Source organism: Thermobia domestica, chromosome 4 (assembly GCF_964235325.1).
Source record: "Thermobia domestica chromosome 4, izTheDome1.hap1.1, whole genome shotgun sequence".
Lineage (NCBI taxonomy): Eukaryota > Metazoa > Arthropoda > Insecta > Zygentoma > Lepismatidae > Thermobia > Thermobia domestica.
Window position 1 is genome coordinate 227,698,597 of NC_137457.1, and position 22,327 is coordinate 227,720,923.

General features: G+C 33.6%; 1 protein-coding gene across 7 annotated transcripts; it reads left to right on the forward strand.

The window, feature by feature from the left end:
• The first annotated feature begins 756 nt into the window (after nucleotides 1–756).
• Nucleotides 757–22,327, forward strand: LOC145683887 (uncharacterized). 7 transcript variants are annotated; one of them, XM_081755524.1, is made up of 4 exons: nucleotides 771–1,119; nucleotides 8,656–9,186; nucleotides 11,299–11,799; nucleotides 18,264–22,327. In XM_081755524.1, exons 3-4 carry the CDS (start codon nucleotides 11,444–11,446, stop codon nucleotides 19,618–19,620), a joined length of 1,713 nt encoding a protein of 570 aa, XP_081611650.1. In that variant the 5' UTR covers nucleotides 771–1,119; nucleotides 8,656–9,186; nucleotides 11,299–11,443; the 3' UTR covers nucleotides 19,621–22,327. The 7 variants fall into 7 exon arrangements, with proteins under 7 accessions (XP_081611656.1, XP_081611650.1, XP_081611651.1 ...); XM_081755530.1 differs by lacking the exon at nucleotides 8,656–9,186 and having other exon boundaries at nucleotides 757–872; XM_081755525.1 differs by lacking the exon at nucleotides 8,656–9,186 and having other exon boundaries at nucleotides 771–1,189.

Sequence of the window (22,327 nt, forward strand, 5' to 3'; positions counted from 1 at the left end):
TGGAGTCAAGTTGAGTAAATCCACTTACATATAAATTTAAACTGTTACTATATAATTTACTAGGCCTATATAATTTTTTCACACATATTTAATTGATAGAACATATTTTAAATAAATATACATTTTTGCGTACCGTCTAAAAATAATCAAGTGTTAATAAAGTAACATAGTACCGCTCAGAATGTACATTTTAAAGAATCCTCTGAGGACAACAGTAATAATATACTGTGATATAATAATTAATTCAACTTTGAAATCATAATATAGTAATAGAATGCCATTTTCTTTCTGATTGTACATAAATTCCCGTATAAATTCCCATTTTGGGAATCTTCCAGGGAATATTCCCGAAAAATATCTTCCCGGGAATTTACACATCACTATTCCTGCTTATAGGTATAACTGACACTAGCGCGTCTGTAAAATTGGACATAAACTTATTATTAATACCATCAACAAGTGGGCACAAAAATCTAAGAAGTCGACAAATTTCAGGGTCTTAGCGAAAACATTGCTTCATGCTTCCAGTGTTAAGAAACTTTGAGGTCAGGATATCTCCCGCGGGACGAAGTTTGCCCATCACTATCTTAGACAATGATTTAAAAACATAAAAGAGAAGTAAAATCTTCTAATGTTTATAAATTTGACGACCTACGTAAAAATGGAAAATTGTTATTATTATTTATGACACTAGAGGATAAAGCAAAATCTCTTCTTTCGATGCTGTTTTAAGTTGTTTGTTTACCTTGTAATTTGGTTGAAAAACAAAATTTCTGGCAACTTTGCTATCACACCAACAGTATGGGAACCGTAGCAACTGCTTTTACAGCAACAGTATACAATCCCTACATTATTAATTACTTCATTTTGACGTACGCAGTTGGATAATGATTGTAAATTGTGATTTTCCTTCACAAACACTTGTTTTTGTGTTACTGTAATATGCCATTCGTGTCGGCGTAAGCATACGGGAGCTTATAGTTCTGTATAGTATAGCTATGCGGTACTTCATTTGTTGCTTACTAGTTGGTGGATCTGAACCAATTTTAGTGGGTAAACATACTTGAATGTAAGGCATAAAGATCCCGTATTTGCTGTCCTAGGCTTGGCCAGCGACAGGTAGAATAGTCTTGTATGTGGTATTGTATTTCGCGGCAACTAGTGGCCGGATCACAAGGAAATTTCGTAGGTTAATAGCCCATTGTCTAGGGAATAAAGCTTACTATGTTTGTCAATATTGTAATAACCTGAACTAAATGCTAAGACTAAGCATATTTGCTTTCAGAATAGCTATTAAGTGCATGCACAGCATATTTCCACTTTGCACTGTTTTTCCGGGCTATATTGTGAATCCATGTTCCTTGGTAAACAGCCATGAGTTTTATCTAACATCTATTATTAAATGAATAAATAAAATAAAATAAAAAATAACAAAATCAGTGTATAGGTTAAGGAGCACCATGTAAGTTTTAAAGCGTTCCAGTGCTTCATAAGTTTTCATCTGTTGGCGTATTTAGAATTTTATGCATTCCGGCGTATAGATGCAGACAAATTTTTATTTTGACTCCGACGGTGACTAAACTCGGTTCCCGGAGCAGTTTAGGAATCATTTCCCAAGAACGATTCAATGCATCAGAGCAGTCGAGGAATCGGTTCCTCGGCCTAGACAACCTATTATTCTCCCCTACAACTCAATCCTATATTACTTCGGAGAATAGAAACATGGTTGGCAACTGCTTCCCAAAACACTCGGGAAACCGGTTCAGATAAATCACTCTCAAACAACCATATTTCACAAGTTCCTCAAAATGTGGATCAAAATACGGCCACAGATAAAACTAACATACTTCAAATAGAGCGAAAGCCAGTATCTAAATTAAACTAATCCAAACTATCCATAATCTTCAACTATAATATTTAATTCTTAGCCAAAAATTTCAAAGTGAGAAATGTAAAATGTGGACAGCTTATATTGGAAGAAGGCTATATGGGCTAAGCTATTCGGAAGTAAGCTACCGCCCCACCCCCCAAATTCCCCTAAAATATAGCTGGATAAAATAAACCCTATGTAAACACATTTCCTAATTTAAAAAAGCACAGATGGAAAGCAAGTCAAGAATAAAACGATGTAAATTAAAAAATAAGAAAGATTCACCGCTAATAAGAGACCCAAATGACGTAAAAATTGAAAATTATCTCTTTCCAAGTGACAAACCATCAGAAAATTTACGACACCATAAATACCGTGAAAAATGTAACATGAGGTTTTCTGAATTATGACACTAAATTTCGTTTCAGATGCGACCACTGACAATTACTGATTCCACACACGAAAAAATAAAAACAAGAAGAACAGTTGAACAATGCGTCATTGTTCCTTTCCGCACAGACGTCGATTTATTAAAGCGAGTATAGTTCCTGTTCTTAAAAATAAGTAAATACAATAAATGTCTACTTTTACCAATTAGCTTCACCCTTCGACCACAACTATTACAGGTTTTCTCTAACGCAATTAAACCACACAGTGCTGCAAAGCGATAACGATTAATATCCAAATCTAATACACACATTAAAAAAAAAAATAAATAAATAAATAAAAATAAAATACAGATTCAGATTCTTGGTATTGAATTCATAAAACGGGTTTTCTGTCACATTTGCTAACACTACATTAGACATGAAGCGAAAACTGAATTACACGATTGCACATAGTTTACATCCGCACTTGGTAGCTGACACACACCGACTGCAAGTAGATAGAATGGAACAGGTGAGATCACAGTAACAAACTGCAGTCTGTTTATATGACTTTAAACAGACACCTAGTGGAAAAAATATGATATACCACCAATCTATCTTACAACCAAAGATGTCGAACCAAAGGAATAAACAGTTCCAGGAAGTGACCGAACCTATAAGAACCGATTGAAGTCACTGTCCGAATCAAAGTAAAATCTGGCCTAGATGAATTACGAGGCTTACCTATATTGACATATATTGTGTATATTGACATAGATATATATGTATGAAAGTAAATTCTAGTAACTTGTTATTCTTTTTGGGCTAGTTTCCGCAGGTATGAGATGGAACCTAACTTAACCCATCCTAATTAATCTTAGCGGTTACGGATATAGAGCCATGTCGACTTTATCATTGAAATTGTTCTTTTGTTTAATGGATTTAATCATTACAGTAAAAGCTGTAACCAAAATGATCCGGTCATTAAGCCAAATAGTTTGTTCTCTGTTATTCTGTTTACTCTAAAGAATCTTAGTAAATACCAGTTGTTAGGGTATTATTTAGTTGTTTCCCAAATCACTTGGTTGTGACTGGCGCAGTTGGTAGTGATTATGGTTCGGTACTTAGGTTAGGTGAGGTGTTAACTTTGCTTTCCAATAATCGTTTACAACGCCTCACGGGGTCCTTGATTGATTTGGAGGATATGCTAAATATCATCCAAGTTGTAATTAGTGGCATGTCGTTCAAGTTAGGCACGCCACTCGAAATAATTTTCCAAAAATTAAAATTCTTTCACTAATTCCCTTCTTATTGTCCTCCAATAGATTTACACTCGTTGACATAACATACTACACTTGGCATAGATAAAATTTAAGGGAGCGACCGGAAGTAATTATTTAAAAAAAAAAAAGATTACAGTTCCTTTACGATTTGCATATAAGTACAGCATCCGACTGTAAACAGAAACCAATCTGTGTTACGTGGACACCAAAAAACACAAGTGCGATGTAACCGAGTCAGGGCAAGACAAAACAAGTGGCTGTGAGTCCGAAGGGGGCAGACGCGTCTGTCATGACGATGATACATGTGAGTGAGTGTAGGAGAAAGCTTGGTTTGTCGCAATGGTATGAGTTACAATAGTACGTGTAACGGTTTTAAACTAGTAACGCTACACCTCTAAACGTAATATACAGCTGTATTAGTATTTAATACGTACTGCCGCTGGCAGAAACTTGTTCGTTAAAACCGTTTATATCCATGCAGAGTATCAAATTTTACCTATAAATTTTGCAAAATGTATTGTGCCTACAGTTGGCCATCACCGGAAGTGACATCAGACAAAGGAAATGCAACCATGTTCTTGCTACTTTCTAGTATCTTACACTATTAAGATATAATTTATATATTTCTTTTTACGTTCGAAGCTACAAAACAACAAACTTGCAGAAATATTATATTTCTTTGGGCCATGTTTAGCAGAAGGGGTCCGGAAACACGTAGAAAAACACAATATACAGGAGAAATGGATGATGCAAGTAGTTAGACCTAACATAACGGAACTAAATCTATCCTAAGCTAACCTGAACTAACCTAATGTTAGTAGATATAAGTGAAATTCTATCATTTTTTGGAAAATTATGCTGGACTTCTACGCTGACGTAATGTAACGTAACCTAACCTAATATGATGAGAAATTACCTAAATTATAACATTTTTTAGAAATAATTGCGGGACCCCTTCTGCGAAATATCAGCCATTTCTTTTACTGTAGTTCAAATTTATAAAAAATGGAAATAATTGAAACTTAGCTTACAGACAGTGTACGATAATTATCGTATTTGTGTTATGATTTGTTTAATAATCTCAGAATAGCTTTGGGTGGTATATTTAAAGATATTTTATGATATGTAAATGTTTGTCCATCACTTTTGTTCCTGGTGTATATGTAAGAATCGTACATGTGGTGTGTTCATGCGTTATGTAAGTTGAATGTTTTTTTCCATGTTTGGCTTTTTTTTCATAATTAATTAAAAAATTGCACTTGCCGCATTACTCAAATGGTTCTAGAGGATGAGGAGTGTCTCCTATACATTTTATTGCTTGTCATAAGCCAGAAAATTGATGATATGTGGAGAGGTTGCCATTTTTTGCCACTTGCAAAACATTTTTCGTGTAGAAATGGTTGCACCGTGACCATTTTTCACTAAGTCCTCTAGTACATGTGACTGATCAGCATTATCTTGAGGTCTTCTGAATCTTTATTATGGTCACTCAAGATTTCAAAGTTAGTATTACTACTCATTGACTTCACAGCAGTTCATATATATACTGTTAGCGTAGAGTTTACAATAATTCCCGTCAATGCCACTTGTGACATGTTTCAAAATAGATTGAATGTCACATTATACATACGTGTGCATGAATTCTGAAATTGAATTTGAGAACTAGAACTGATATCAGTACTGGGGTGTCTTTAGGAGTCAGCGGGTCACAAACAAAGCAAATAAAAGTTTGGAAAAAAAAGTAGCACTGCCTGACCTTAGGTGCGTTGACTGAGTGATAAGTGAAAAGGGTAATTTTTAGCTTAAAAGTAAATTGAATCATTTGAAATATTAAATCATATGAATGTGAGAGGCAGTCTATAGTTCGTCAGAGTTAAATTTCGTAACGCACTAAAATTTGCCAAAAATTAAAATTGCTAAAAAGTTAAAAATTTTGAAAAATGTGAGAACTTTAAAATCATCTGGGAGCCTTTGTAATCTTAGTCCCAAACAACAACACATGTAAGCGTAACAAAGAGGAATATTTAATTTTAGGCAACTTGTACGTTAAAACATCCTGGGTCACATCTGTTATAGTTAAGCCAACTGAGTATATTGCAGTATGAAATTATGTATTTAAGCTGTAATGAAATAAATGTAAGAGAAATTCATTACGTGAAATTAGTCTCTCTACTTTTTTTTTTTTTTTTTTTTTTTTTGGGCATTTTCTTTTATGGATCGCTACAAATCAATTCGACGAACTTGACACACAAATTTCAAAATTATACGATTGAAGAGGTTATGTTAGCAGTAAGGTGATTGTAATTTACGTTAGTTTTGAAGCTTGTATTGTCTAGACTCATTTGTGATTTCGGCAGCTCTTTATCACTTGATATTTTCTACGTTCAAGTGCTATTGCCGTAGAAGTAATGTTTTCTTGCCATTAGATCAAATCGATGTACTCATCAGCGTCAAAGTTAAGTTTGGTATTTTGAATAGCTGAATATGTTGTGATCTTTTGTTTTTGCATTCAAAATCCATCTAAGAGCAAGTTTTCTAAGAAAAAGATTATCATATAGCATGCAGAACATAATTTTCTCTTGGTGTGCAAAAAATGAATGGCGTTGGTTCACGGGGTCTGCGATACTTTTTAACGCTCCATTTAAGTACCAACTCCGATTCTATTTTCAACTATTGAGTTAAATTTTATTTGGAACCACATTAGGGCATAAACTCTACCAGATCCTTTAAATTTGCGTCTGGATTATATGTAGCGACATGAAGACATAAATTCCTGTTTGCCAAAGTGAGCCATCTAGAATGGTTTATTTTTCCCGGTGATCGGTATAACAAGTTTAAAAAAAAATTAAAAAAAAAAAAAAACACGTGAGCAAACTGTATTATATATTTCATACAAGTGCTTCTGTTGTGTACTCAAATGACTACATTTCAGAGAAAGTAGCACACACTGTTCATATTTTATGATCGGCGAATTGTCTGTCACACTTGTATTTGTGTTTGCAATGGATCAACAAAGCTGTCGGACCTGTTGCTTGTCCATCAATATGTTGAAAGACATGTCGAAATAAGCCGTTAGTTAAAAGAGGAGCAGAACATGTTCTTCAAACGTAAATGAAGAATTAAAAAGTATCGTAGATCCTGTGATCCAACGCTGTTCGCTTTTTGCACACCCAGAGGAATTTCTGTTGTGTATGTTATATGATAAGACAACTTACTCTTAGACGGATTTTGAATGCTAAAACTAAAGATCACAAACATGTTCGGCTATTCAAAGTACTAAAACTTATCTTTGGCGCTAATGAATACATCGATTTGATCAACTGGCGACAAAACAACATTACTTCTTCTCCAATGCTACATCACTTGAACGTTAAAGATATCAAAAGTGTCATAAGGAAGTGTCCAGAGAAAATGCTTGAATTTGAATCACATTTTTATCACACTTAAATAGAGAGGTGTGTCAAATTAGTGACGGTAGTTTCTGTATCTGTTTGGCTTGAATAGAAGAGATGAATTATTAAGGCAAGAGTAGTCACGAACAGCAATGGCACAATTTGAAACAAAGAAGAGTTCAGCCAATAAGTTGGTTAAAGTATTGGTGAATACTACTATGAGCACCAATGTGTTGTGGTAATTTTGTTGACATTAATGTAAAATTGTAAATATTGCGTTATAATCAAATAGTTAATTAAATACATCTTACATTTCGTTTCCTTATTGCATCTTCTACTCACTTCAAAAAACAACCTTCATGTTTTGCTAAATCTTTTAATGTGTGTTAGAACATGCATTCTTATATATATATATATATATATATATATATATATATTTATAAAAACCTCTGTTTCACTAAAAGGAAACTTCCACTCAGTTCCATTCAAACATCAAAAATTTCGAAACTTTCAACCGCCTGTAGAGGATGGGAAATTAAATTTTATTTAACAAAAGAGACACTGACCAAAGCTTAAAACTTTATTTTAAATTATAATTTGTAACTGTTTCGGATATCTAGCATATCCTTCTTCAGACACGACCGAAATTAATGAAAATACAGACATATATATAAATGTTGTTATAACAGAGTTTAAATTCTTTAACCGTCATATATATATTCATTGTTATAAAAAAAAAATAAATTCTTTTAACAGTCATATATAGTCATTGTTGTACTTTTTTATTTTTATTTATTTATTTATTTTTCTTATTTACCGAGGCCTTCAGCCCATAATAAATAAGAAATATATAGTAAATAATAAATAGTAAATAAGAAAAATAAATAAATAAATAAAAATAAAAAAGTACAACAATGACTATATATGACTGTTAAAAGAATTTAAAAAATTTTTATAACAATGAATATATATATGACGGTTAAAGAATTTAAACTCTGTTATAACAACATTTATATATATGTCTGTATTTTCATTAATTTCGATGGTGTCTGAAGAAGGATATGCTAGATATCCGAAACAGTTACAAATTAAATTTAAAATAAAGTAAAGTTTTAAGCTTTGGTCAGTGTCTCTTTTGTTAAATCAATTAATCCAAAGCCATGAATAGTCTTACTATTAAATTTTATATATATATAAAAAAATCAAAATACATATTTTTCTTGTCTCACCAATCGAAAATTTTTCCGACCATTCCAAATCGAAATTCCAAAATTTCTAAAATTCGCCGTAGCCTATGAAGTTATTGTTATATTGTTTGATTTAGCAATGACCACAGTTTCCACGTATTTTCCTTAACCCAAAGTCTTAGCAGACTGAGGCAGGCAATACTGAAAGGAATCAGTTCCTTTCTAATCATAAATGGAGCTTCCAAAAATAATTATTTCACCTTAGTTGGATGGTTAAGAGGAAGTGGATATATTTGACCCAAGAAATCATTGACCTCGACAAAACTAAAACACGTGACCTGTGATCACTTATTTTGAATCATTCGCCGGTGTTCCCAATAGGTTTAACTAGAACAGAAAACCTCTGTTTGATAAAAGTCACTTTTAACCGCAATTGGTATCAAAGAACGCTGTTGTCAATGGATTTCGATTAGTGTTCAGTAGCTAGTTTCCTTAACTTACAAGGAAAAAAGAAAGCAGGGGGAAATAATTTTTTTTTTGTTGTTTTTGTTCTAGTTTCATTCTGATGAAATATATCTGAGAAAAATTTGTTGTGTGGAGAGGGTGAAAAACTATGATAAAGACTTTTCGCGTGTCTGACTTTTCATCAATTAGAGCAGTTCAAAGGAGTTGCTTGAGCTGGACGTGTTCTGGGTGTGGAAATAAGGAAGCCGGGAAAAGGACAATTATGTTAATTTCGGTGAGAAAATTGTGCAAAGAAACCATAAAACAACGGAGAATAAATATAAACAAGATATTAATTCAGAGAAGGACTTGAAAAACGTTTTAGAGAAATAACTAGAAAGAGGAAGCAAACGGTAGGAGTGTTAGTTTTGGCGAAGAAAATGTGCAAAAACTGCAACCGAGAAACATCGAAAACATCTAAAAAAGAGAGTACTTCAGGGAACGATTTATGCATAAGTATTATTATTATTAAAACGAAATATTCTGGTGCAAGGCTATAAACACTAAGGCTCTCCCCAAACAAAAGTCCTGACTACGCTACTGCATGCTGCTGAACTGTATTAAAATATTTATGAATTTCAGGTATTTATATTTTTAAAAAAATGTATTTCTCTGAATTTTCGTTTATAGTAATTGTTGATAGGGGAATTTTAGACACTTGCTCCACTGTCAGGTATTATAATACGGGTTTTACTTTAAATACCATCATATGTATTTAATTTTTATACACAGTGTTGGTGAGAGTTGGGAGGTTTTTCCCCACTAGTGTATAATATACGGTTTGTACTTAATGTTAACTGCTCTTAAATTTGGGTGTTTCTTTGTATTATTTGCTCCTGTTATAACAATTCTGACATGTTATTGTGCTCAAGGTTTCTATAAATTTTATAGAATACATTTCAGAAATAGTAAACTATGAAGGTCCCCGAATATTCTAAAGGAGAAAGTTAGCATGGCCTTAAATGTGTCAAGACTATAAACACGTTGAACATAATGATGAAAATAATGATAGAAAGGACTACAACTGAAACTATCGTGATTTCTAACCGAGTTGGTTATTGAGGAAATAGGTCGTTGGAATAAATAAGGAACATTTTCGGAAATAAGTTCCTTAGAAAATTATCGATTGAACGAATTGCTTTGCAAGATTTTGCAGTAATTTCAACTTGTTTAAGCTCATGTTAAATTAGCCTGTCTTTGGAGCACTATTCAACTCGTGTATGTTAAGAAAAATTTATTGTATTAGTTTCAGGTCGCAGTAGTCCGAAGTTTCTCACGGTCAAGCTTTTTCATAGTTTTCACTGGAATTCTTTCGGTTATTATTTTGAGGAGTGTTTTCTTGTATTATTTCACAAAATCTAGAAGAATTTTGGTTTTGACAATACGACGAATTCTCCGAAACCCCATTGTCTGTTACTAACCTTACTACATCAATTTGCACTTCATACCTCCTTCCTCCTGCGAAATACTTATGATCGTCGGTTAACAGAATCCATGATAGCCTCTGCTACAGTTTATTAGTTTTTACATTGACGTATAGGTTTTACTAAACTTCTCTGATGATTCATGTTTTATGCTTTGTGATCATTTGTTTGTGTTGTTTATATATGTTGTGATACCGCTAGTATGATGCACTCAGTTGTATGTAGTTTGTTTTTGGTGTTCCCAGCTTAACTTATTATACTACCAAAACCACGTGTTTTTTTTTTTTTTTTTTTTGTCTGCTTTCTGTAATTATTTAAATTAACTGAACACTACGGAAAGCACCATTTTTTATTGATTGGCTTTCTGTAATTATTTAAAATACAGTGAATTTTTAATTTTTATAAACTTTATTCAGATCTTTAAGTTGTATATGTAGAAATGAGGTAGTTCAGTAGTCTAATAATGACATTTTAGTTACATATTTGGAATTAAATTGTTAAAAGTAAAAATAGGTAGGCTTACTTCATGCCATGCTACAACCATGTGCATTAGTTGATCTACTATTTAGAATTAGTTCCATTTGTTACGTTCTTCGTTCCTTTTTGCTTTCATTTTAGTGATTTATGCTATTTATATTCCCTTTTAATATTAGTAACACACTACTAGTTATTGCATTTTCATTGTTACATTGTTAGTGCTCATGATTGTCAATTTTCTTTCGTGAATGGTAGATAAAATGTATCCTATTTATTAACGTTCATATTTCCAAGAGCGTTTAAGAGAGAAAGTGAAACATTCAAACGTTGATGCGGTCAATTTCAATCTTTTTCCTTTGTATACTGATATTTTATGAAACAAAGGAACATAAAATACCTTTGTTAAAAATGATGCTTACCATTTCATAGTTAGGGAGCGCGGTGGCTCAGTGGTAGTACGTTCACCTCCAGTGCTTGGGTTCCCTAGTTCGATCCCAGTTCGTGCCGTGTGTAATTTGTGGTGGACAAGCACCGTGCTCGTGGGTTTTCTCGGGGTTCTCCCGTTTCCTCCCACTCTTCATTCCGCCATTTCATTCATATCTCATCATCACCGCCTCCCTTAGCCTAACCGGCATAAAAGTGGGACGTAAAACTGAAAGATTTCATTTCATTTCCATTTCATAATTTCTCCTTAAATATCTGTAATGATTTGAGATTAGATTTTAAGTCAATATTAAGTTTTCCTAAATTATACTAATAAATACTGAATTAAATCAAATTTTTTGTTTATCAGGTTACTTTTGCGAGGAATATATGTAAATGAATTTCAGATCTACTGCGAAACATCTTTAGCCTCTAAGTTGAGCTTAAATGCCACTTAACGAAATTGTAAACATTACATGGAACTAATGGAATATTTCTGATTTCTAATAAATGAAATGGTTTATGATATCATGATGGGAGATGGATGTGAAGAAAACTCTATTGAATCGAAACTGCTCTTGATAACTGAAAATGAAGATCACTTCTTTGCGGAAAGTCAGTTGGAAGAAAATGATTCAGTGTTCCAAGATATTAAACCTTTGGAATTGCCAGTATTCACAGAAGAGAATCAAAGTAAATGCAAAGCTGTGACTGATGCCTCAGCTTCCAATTCAATTTATTTAGTGAAATTAGAACCTGAAGTTGAAGATGAGTCATACTCAACTAATCATGTTAGAAACTCGACAATAGAATCGGCAATATCAAGTAACAAAATGCAAGTTGATGCAGACAAAGGAAATCAACTTGGAAGGTAATTTTCTATTATTCGCATATTACAATAAAGTACTTTTCAAATCATATTGCTTACTTAACCTTTAGAAAATTGAAAATTTATTCTCTTGAAGTGTATGCCATTCGTTCTCAAACCAATATGCCTGCAATAGCTTATATCTTGTTTTTTTAGTTTGTTCTAGTTATGTTTTGTAACATATCATAATCGTATTGTTTTAAAATCCTTAGATCTATTAGAAAGAACAAATTTGTACGTATAATGTCGATAATTTCCAAGTTTATATGTCGAGACAAGCTTAGTGCTCTTTGTCTCTGATCAGTTCGGAAACCCAGGTCATTAGTCGACTATACTATGATCATCACTAAGTTCTCGGATTCACTGACATGATCAATTGACTGAGCTTTACAGTTTCAGTAGTGTAAGCAAGGTATATGTGACTGTCATCGTGATCATTTTTGTTAAGGTAATACTGAGTTAAAATGCTTGAGGCTACTTTATATAATTATGGTGTAATTTGAATTGTCTTATAACTCAATCTATAATACACTTTGCAGGGCACTGTTAGCTGTGTACTATTTTGGAGTGATTTACGATTCATTGATGTCAAACTTTGCTTTTGCCTATTTTGGAGCAATTTAAATTCAGGACATACCTGAGAATTCTGTTGGAAACATGTCAAAGAATTATGTTTATGTAATCCCTTGCGCACGCATTGCAAAAATATATTGTTTTCATTGCGTATGTGTGACTTCCTTTAAGTTAATATGCGTTACCGCTCCACATTATCTCGTCCTCAAAATAGCGCATGCCTAAGTGTAGCTTTTCCAGACTTTTGGACGACCCTGGATCTGAAGAAATACGCTTTTACTCTGAAGTCTACACATGTTTCTTCTTATTTTGATATGAGAAATTACTTCATGTTTGTTGGTATGGTTTTCTTACACCAAATATGTATGGGTTCGAAGAAATATGGTTTGTTGAGAGTATGTGTGTGAGGCAAATAACATCCAAACATGATGATCTGGCAAATATGATAAAGTTACCTCAGTTTCAAATAAAACTGCTCTGAGGTTTTTCGATTTACTTCATATTCTTTACATGAAAGATGTAACTAAGGAATGTGTGCTTCTGCTAGCGAAAATACAAGATGAGATGATAACCTCCATATTGGTTCAAATGTTTTATCATTGATTTTTTATATTTTTAGAATATCCTATAAATGTATATATAATATATATGAATGCTACTTTCAACTCACTTTTGAAGGTATCCACATTATAGTAAAGTTTAGTTTTCGAATTAAATGCACTGTCTGAAATTCTTCCCATTACCATTTCGTGGTAATTTTTCTTCCACTCCTATTGCTTCTTACTAAAAGCACATGTTGAAGCGAACTCAAAAGTTAATGAATAAAGAAAAGAAAAATTGTACTCGTAATTACTGGTAACAAATCTTTCATGATTTACGGATCTGACGCGTGATAAAGTTAAGAAGTCAACGAGAGTATACGAAATTAATTTCTCTACCGAAAATGGAATTAGGAAAAAAAGAATTGTCTATTAAATATTAATTTTCCGCAAAAGCATTAAATTTCATTTGATAGATTGGTTAAATTAAAAAAATAGATTGGTTAAAGAATTCAACTGATAAATCTAAGTTTCAAGATATGTTAAATTTATATGAACTACAAACTATTATTAACGTACCTACTCCTCAAGGAAAGACAGCTATCGACCAAATTATTATTCGAAAAAGTAATCTTAAATGTTTGTTTGAAGTTACTGAACTTGGATTTTCTGATCATGAAGCCATTTATTGTAGAATACCTACCGAGAAACTAGTGAAGGGAAGTCCGAAACCGATAACGAGAACAACCAGATTATTTTCAACGGAAAATATAAATTATTTTTGTTTTCTATTATCTCGTGAATCTTGGAATCCCTTGTACGATTTACCTAGTGCTAATGACAAATCCAATTATTTTGTTGATGTTTTCTTACATAATTTTAACATAGCCTTTCCATTACAGTTACGGAAAGATCTTAATAACATGAAAAAGTGGGTCACGCAAGGAATAAAAGTTTCAAAGAAAAAGCTTATATATTATCATAAACTTAAGAAAACCTGTGTTAATTTACCAGCTAAAGTTATTTCCCATATAAAAACATACAAAAGAATATATCAGAATGTTATTCGAACAGCCAAAACAATCCACAGTGACACTATAATACACGAATATAAAAACAAAATGAAAGGTGCGTGGAACGTAATAAACAATTCATCAAAGACTGTTCCAATGCGCGAAATATCACAATTATAGAAATAATTCTTTCGCTGATCCTGCTGCCATTACTGAAGTCTTTAATCAGTATTTTCTTAATACGAATTTACCACCTGAAAAGTTGGATCTCGCTGTAGAGCCAAATATTCCATGCAACAAACATAGTATGTATGTAACTCCGGTAACTGAAGAAGAATTGTTGGACTGTATCGAAAGGCTTTCTAGTACCCGTTCTGCAGGTATAGATGAAGTCCCATCCCTAATTATAAAAAAGAGTGCGCATTTAATAGTGAAACAACTATGCTTTCTTGTAAATGTATCATTTGAATCAGGCGTTTTCCCCGATAGATTGAAGCCTGCAAAAGTTATACCTTTGCACAAAAAAGGAAATACTTATGATGTTCAAAACTATAGGCCTGTTTCTATTTTGTTTGTTTGGTCGAAGATTTTTGAATCACTAATGTTATAACGCTTGAGAAATTTTATATCCTGTCATAACCCAATCTCGTCTTCTCAACATGGTTTTCAAAAAAACAAATCAATTGATACAGCGTTGTTTAACTTTATTAAAGAGGTTTCTACAGTACTTGATAAGGGAAAATATGCAGTAGGTTTATTTGTTGATTTCTCCAAGGCATTCGACAGTGTTCAACATTCTCTTCTACTGGCAAAACTCCAGAAATATTGTATTAGGGGTGTAATACATGAATGGTTTCGCTCGTACCTGACAAACAGAAAACAAGTAGTAAAAATACAAAAAAATAATTAACAATAAGCAAGTCACATTCTCATCCAAAACTGCTATTATCTCTGCTGGTGTTCCTCAAGGCTCAATTCTTGGGCCAATTTTATTTTTTTTTATTTTACATAAATGATCTTGTTCAATATATGTATCCCCAACATATTGTACTATATGCTGACGATGTAAATGTCCTTGTAACAGCGGACAATACAGTTGAACTACAAAGTAAATTAAAACAAACTGTGGAGCGTTTGATAAAATGGACATCTCAGAATAAACTGCTGATAAATGCAAAGAAAACAAAAGCACTAAATTTTCATTACTCATGTACATTTCGAACAGTACCACCCATTGTGATAAATTCAACTGATGTAGACTATTCAAAATCCACTAAATTTTTAGGTGTAACAATAAGCAATAGGCTTACATGGGATGCAAATATTACTGAGGTAAACAGCAAATTAAGTCGTATATGTTTTGTCATTTATAGACTACGTGGTTCAGTGTCAAAAGAAACTTTGCTGTTATTGTACTATGGTAAGTTTCAATCATTGTTAAATTACGGAATAATTTTCTGGGGAGTCTCCTATTCCAGTGTTACTACTTTTCGTCTACAGAAAAAGGCAATAAGATCTATTTTTAATCTATCACCAAGGTCCTCATGCAAAAAGATCTTTCAATCAAATAAAATTTTAACTGTGCCTTGTCTGTACATATGCAAAAGTATCATATATGTAAAGAGAAATGAAAGTAGTTTTCTTCATGTTGACGATGTACATTCATACAACACACGACAAAAGAATAACATATTCACAGCATACCAAAACTATGCGTGCACCGAAAGAAGTGTTTTTCCTATGTCCGCTAAGTTGTTTATTAAGCTCCCAAGTTATTTGAAGGATATCAAAAACATACGAAATTTCAAAAATGAACTATTTAATTTTTTGTGTAACAAAATGTATTATCATATTAATGAATACTTGGGTGATAGTTTGTAAAATAATGTAAATCTATTATACTGAAATGTTTTGTTATTATTTGACAAGTCCTATGTACTGGTCTCTGACCAATAATGTACGACATGGATGAATAAAGAATGAATGAATGAATGAATGAATTTTATGGAAATAAATCGTTTTGTGTTGTTTTGCAAGCCTACAGTACATAACAGGTACATTAAAATTACGACGATTTTAAGAAAGAGACCGAATTTGATTAACGCAACAATTCCTGCAGTAGAAAAGGGAGTGACATGCTGCGTAGAGATTTTCTTTTCGTGCGTTCCAAACTGTACGTTACTTGCACACAGATTATTCGTCGTCGTTAACTGAACAAAACAGATAGCTTAAAAATTTTCAATGTTTAGATTAGTCGAACTGTTGGTAAAGTCTAAGCGCACAATGCCGTCGACTTGGTATATGCAATATCAGCAATTAGACCGTTATTATTTCTTCCACTATTTATTTTGTCAGCTGCAGTATACGAGTTCTTTCTACAAGTAAAACGAACTTTAAAGAAATACGTTGAACTTAACTGTTCTGATGTTTTTCTTCGTAGCGCAACATAGTGAAATTATTCCCAACATTTTAACGGTATTGAATTATTCTGTCTTGTGTGATTGTAAGGCTCCGAGTGCTCTAGTATTGTATTCTGTACTTTTGGCAATTTTGTGCTTTCAAATTAAGGAATACATTTACTGAACTTTTTAATATAATACAGATAATGTACAAAGGAGGGTACAGGAATAATATATGTGTGAAACTAATGTTACTAATGGTTTTATCGTTTCAAGGCAGGAAGAACTTCGATCGAAGAGGAAATAAAATTTGGACCGTCACCAGCATCATCTGATTACCCTTCCTTCAAATACTGCGCGATGTTCTGTAAGAAATTCGTTGTTTGATTTGTGAAGTAGCTAAGAATTGCGAAAGTCATCAGATTGTTCTGTCATGTTATGTTCGTAAAAACTGAACATACATTGTGTTGTTTCAAAATTGCAGTTAACATATTAATAAAAGAGGAAAGAAGTGCGCAATCTGTGGAGGTCTTTTAAATCGTGTATACGGTCATGAACCATGTGAGAAATGCCTATTGTCATCTCATGCTCAAACACTTATCAAAGAGTTTTGTTTAAAAGTGTTGAAAAGTTTGAAACAGGTTGTAAGGAAGAAAAAACCGGAAGCTTCGAGAAATAGAATATGGATGCTGCACCATGAATTTCATCCTACCCATTTTATGCTCTTAATTATTATTATTTTGCAAAGGGTAGTGCGACTGTTGTACCTTAACTACCGTACTCGCAATTTCGCATCTGACTACTTCTTTCTGTTGCCAAACTTAAAATCATCTTGAGAGATCGTCTTTCATCTAGGAACAGATTACTAAAAATTCGGTGTGAAGTCTCCTGGCTATTTCAAAATTTGCGTTCAGTAGTGAGGGTCGAGCTGGGCATGATATAGGGAAGTACATTCAAGGAGATAAACGTAAACTTCCACAAACGTACAGCGCCATTTTATTTGTAAGATTCATTTGATTCCTCAACAGAAATACATGTTATTCTTCCATATGATGGGCAACATTACTTGCTAAAATTAATCACCATATGCTAAATGTCGTCGAAAGTTTTCTCTACACTTCGACGTTACACTATAACGTAAAGACCAACAACTATCGGCTACGACAACTAAGGTCGAGTGCAACTATGTATTCTATTTGTATTTCCCTAAATTGATAATCTCGTTTCACTTCCTATACTTAGGTGCTATATACATATATCATCTGTTCATCAGCTCTTGCCACAACTTTGAATTATCACCTTTTATAGATGTTCTAACAAACAGGTAGAAAAGCAGTGTGTTTATGGGTAAAATTTTGTTGTCTACTTGGAAGAAATTTTCCCTTCCAAAATATATAAATAGATAGAACAGAATAAACAAGTAAGAGTGAAAAGAAAAAGATACTACTGAAGTCAGAACAAATGCAAAATATGAAGTTCACTAAATATATTGCTGGTTCGAATCCAAAAATGAAATATAAATTAGGAATGAAATGTACAGTAGTATTATGTGTATTCTTAAAAAAGCAAAAGATATGTTTGGTCAATTCTTTATGTAAATTACTTAAGTGATATCTAGTATTTCTCTGTCGTACTTCTAACATCAGTAGTATCTATAGAGTAACATTGGAAAATCTAATATAAAAAAAGGAAATGAGGGCTGCAATGTGCTGGCCTTCAGTTAGATCCCTGTTTACGATCTAGTAATTGCAATCGTTGCCTTCACATTTCCCTTCTAATTAGAACGATATCCAAAATTAAAACAGTGACCGAATTTCCATAATATAATTGAAAGGGAAATTATATCTACTCATGTATTCTGTTTTTTAATCGGATTGTTTGATAGTTGAATACTGTGTATTTGTCAAAATGTTAATTATACAATCTATGATTTACCTTTCCAGTGCTTACGTTAGGGATAACCAGATATGCCGCAAAATGTTTTCTCAGAAGGGCGACTTGAAAAGAAAACCAAGCCAAAAGAAGGGTGGATTTAGCAGTGCGAAACGATACGCTTGCAATAATTGTAGTAAAACATTTCTTCTCAAACACAATTTGGAAAACCATGCTTCAATTCACAATCCACCCAAACTACACAGTTGTCAAGAGTGTGGCAAAACATTTATTCACAAGTGTAAATTGAAGTCACATTTGTTAATACACACGGGCGAAAAGCAGCATTCTTGCCCAGATTGTAGTATGATGTTCTTCCACAAAAGTAGTCTGAAAAGACATACCTTGACGCATTCCAGTGAAAGAAAACACACTTGCTCAGAGTGTGGAGGTACGTTTCTTTACAAGTATAATTTGACAAGACATATGTTAACACACACAGCTGTGAAGTCCCATGTGTGTGAGGAATGTAGTAAAACTTTTCATAACAAATGCGATTTGAAAAGACACACTTTAATTCACAAAAGAAGCAAAGTGCAATCCTGTCAAATATGCGGATTGATGTTTGTCCATAGACATGATTTAGTGAAGCACATGTCTACGCATATTGATAACCAGGAACAGAAATGTAAGAAATGTGGTAAGAGTTTCCTGCACATTTCAAATCTAGAACACCATATATTAACCCATTCAGGTGAAAGACCACACTCCTGCCAAGAATGTGGTAAGAGTTTCCTTTACAAATACAATTTAAAAAATCACATGTTAACGCATACAGGTGAGCACCCATACTCGTGCGAAGAGTGCGGGAAGGCTTTTATTTACAAATTCCAGTTACAGGATCATGTTGTGACACACACAGGAGTGAGAAAATTTGCTTGTCAGGAGTGTGGTAAGACTTTTGTTTATAAATCGGGATTGAGACACCATAGATTAACACATGAACTCATGAACCCACAATCCTGTGCCGAGTGTGGGAAGACTTTTGTTGATAAAGGTAAATTTACACGCCACAAGTTGACACACCGCAATAGAGAACTTTTTCTCTGTCACGAGTGTGGTAAAATTTTTAGTGATAAATATTCAATGAAAAAGCACGTTTTGACACATACAGGAGAGAAGCCATTTTCTTGTCATGTTTGTGGAAGATCTTTTTCTCGCAGTTGTACTTTGAGAAAACATATGTTTACTCATTCTGGATTGAAACCATTTTCATGCCAGCAATGCAGTAGTATGTTTACCACAAAATATGGTTTAAAGGAACACATATTAAAACATGCAGGTGAAAAACCGTACTCATGTGAAACGTGTGGCAAAACCTTTATCCGCAGGTCAAACATGACAGTACACATGCTAAAGCATAGATAGAAAAGGAAGCAAGGGCTGGTAATGAACAAATCATAATTTGACTGTATGGTTATTCTACTTATTGAAGCTACGTTGATCTTAATAAGGGTGATGTAGAAAGTGAAAATATCGTTAAATATTTGAACACTTGTTCACGTCTGTGTTTTTCTGAGTTCTGCTGTGTCTGTTTTTGTGTGATACCTCTGTAATGTCTTTTCTCAATGAAGCATATGATGTAATATTCGAAAATTAAATTTCTCATTTTTTACCCAGTGAACGAGGAGACATAAGCTTCTCACCAATAAACATCCCATTCCATCTAGGGAACTCTCGTTTCCAGATTCTCCTTAGGAAAGTGACTCTGTATTAACGGTGGATGCTAAGATGGTTTCGAGAGCTATCTACAGTTTTCCCAGTGGTTCAGCTCCAGGCATTGATGGCTTATCTGCACAACATCTAAAGGATCTGTTATCCAAATCGGCAGGGGAAGCAGCTGAAATATTATTGGATAACCTAATGAGGTTAATTAATCTTATTTTGTGTGGAAGAGTGCCTAAAGATATAAGAAAATATTTCTTTGGAGCCACACTTTGTGCACTCAGTAAGAAAGAAGGCTGAATTCGTCCCATAGCTGTAGGTTGCACCTTCAGAATATTGGCTTCTAAGCTCGCATGCTCCAGTGTTTACCAGCAATGCTCTTCCTATTTTCAGGCTAACCAATTAGGGTTCGCAACGAAAAGAGGATGTGAAGCATTTATTCATTCAACTCGAAATTTTATCAAGAACCATGAAAATTCACAGCACGTCATTCTCAAAATAGATTATAAAAATGCCTTTCATACGGTGAAACGTGATATCATGTTAAGTGAAATAAAGCAACAGCTCCCTGCCACCTACCTCTTTTTCTTGCAAAACTATGCTTGTCCATCAATGCTGTTTTTTGGAGAGAAAACAATACTGTCCCAGGTCGGTTGTCAACAAAGAGATCAACAGCTTCGCCCTGGACTTCGAACAGTTAATGCGAACCAGTTATTTTTTCTTCTAGGTGCTCCACTGCATGAAACAGGTTACGAAATAGCTTTTAATGAGCACCTAAATCAGCTTAAAACTGTTATTGAACGGTTAAAAATTTTACCATCTCACTTGGCATATTTCCTTCTAAAAAATTGCATGGGTATACCAAAGTTACAATATTTTCTTCGAACTACTCCAACATGGTATATGCCATCTCTACTTCTCCAAATTGATGCCTGCCTGAAAAGAGCATTAGAGTCTATCGTAAATATATCTATGAATCAGATACAATGGACACCAGCTAGTCTTCCAATTCGTTTCGGAGGTTTGAATATCCGCAGAGTCTCCCACCTCAGCCTTCCAGCTTTTATTTCCTCGTGTTATGGGGTGAGACCTCTCATCTTCAACATTCTTAACATTCCCGTTGATGATGTGGTCATTCATCACTTGATAGAGGCAATTGACGTATGGAAGTTCTTATTTGGACAAGATATACCATCCACATTGAAAGTACAGAAAAGCTGCGACAAAATAATCTTAAAATCAATTATTGAACAAGAGCTATTCTTGGATAATGTATTTGATATAGTTCGCTTTAAGGCCTTACAAGAAAAAGAATCTGGCGCATGGTTGCAATCAATTCCATCGAGGAATATTTGAACTTTCATGGATAACAATTCTTTTCGTCTTTGTGTTGCTCTACGCCTCGGCATGAACATGTGTAAAAAATTTACATGCATTTGTCGGGAGCAAGTCAATGAAAAGTGTTTGCATCCATTGAGCTGTCCCAAAAGCGCAGGCAGAGTGTCCCGTCGCGCTGAATTAAATGATATCCTAAAGCGTGCTTTGGCCAGCATAGACGTGCCTTCAATTTTAGAACCATCAGGTTTATCAAGAGATGATGGGAAAAGACCAGATGGAATCACGTTAATCCCCTGGGAAAATGGGCGATGTCTAGTATGGAATGTCACTTGTGTTGATACTTTTGCAGCTTCTCATATCGTATCAACATCTAAGGAAGCTGGAAGTGCGGCAGAAACAGCGTGCAGACGAAAACATTTAAAATATAAATGCTTAAAAGAAGACCATTTTTTCATTCTCTTTGCTGTTGAAACAATGGGTGTTTTCAGCAAAGAGGCAAAGAATCTCGTGAAACAAATAGGTTCACAGCTGGTTGTGAAAACAGGAGATCCGCGGAGCAAACAATTTTTAATACAGAGACTCAGTTTAGCAATTCAGCAGGGAAACGCTGCTTGCATTTTTAAATCATTCCCCTCTGCTTCTATTATGGAAGAAGTTTTTTATCTTAAATAGTTAATCCGTTCCACGCTAGCCACATCTACCATCAAGCACTCTTATATGAAGGTTCAATTATATCACATTGCACAGCACAGTGTTGCCTGGAATTTCGTATATTATGTAATGCATTGATTCTTTGTACATCATTTTGTATATTTCGGTTAACTTTTTATCTATGACAGGTTGAGGATATTTCTTTTAATGTTTTGCGTGTCTTAATTTATGTTCTTTGGTTTGTCCTTTAATTTACATTTTATATTATGTATGTTTGTTTATAACTTAATGCAACTTTGTGTACTGGAAATTGTAAGTGGACAGATTGTCTTGTTTCCTGATAAAAAAAAAATTAATATTGTAAAAAAAAAATCTCATTAGTTGGAAAATATTACATGATGGTGAGACTATTCTTCGAGAT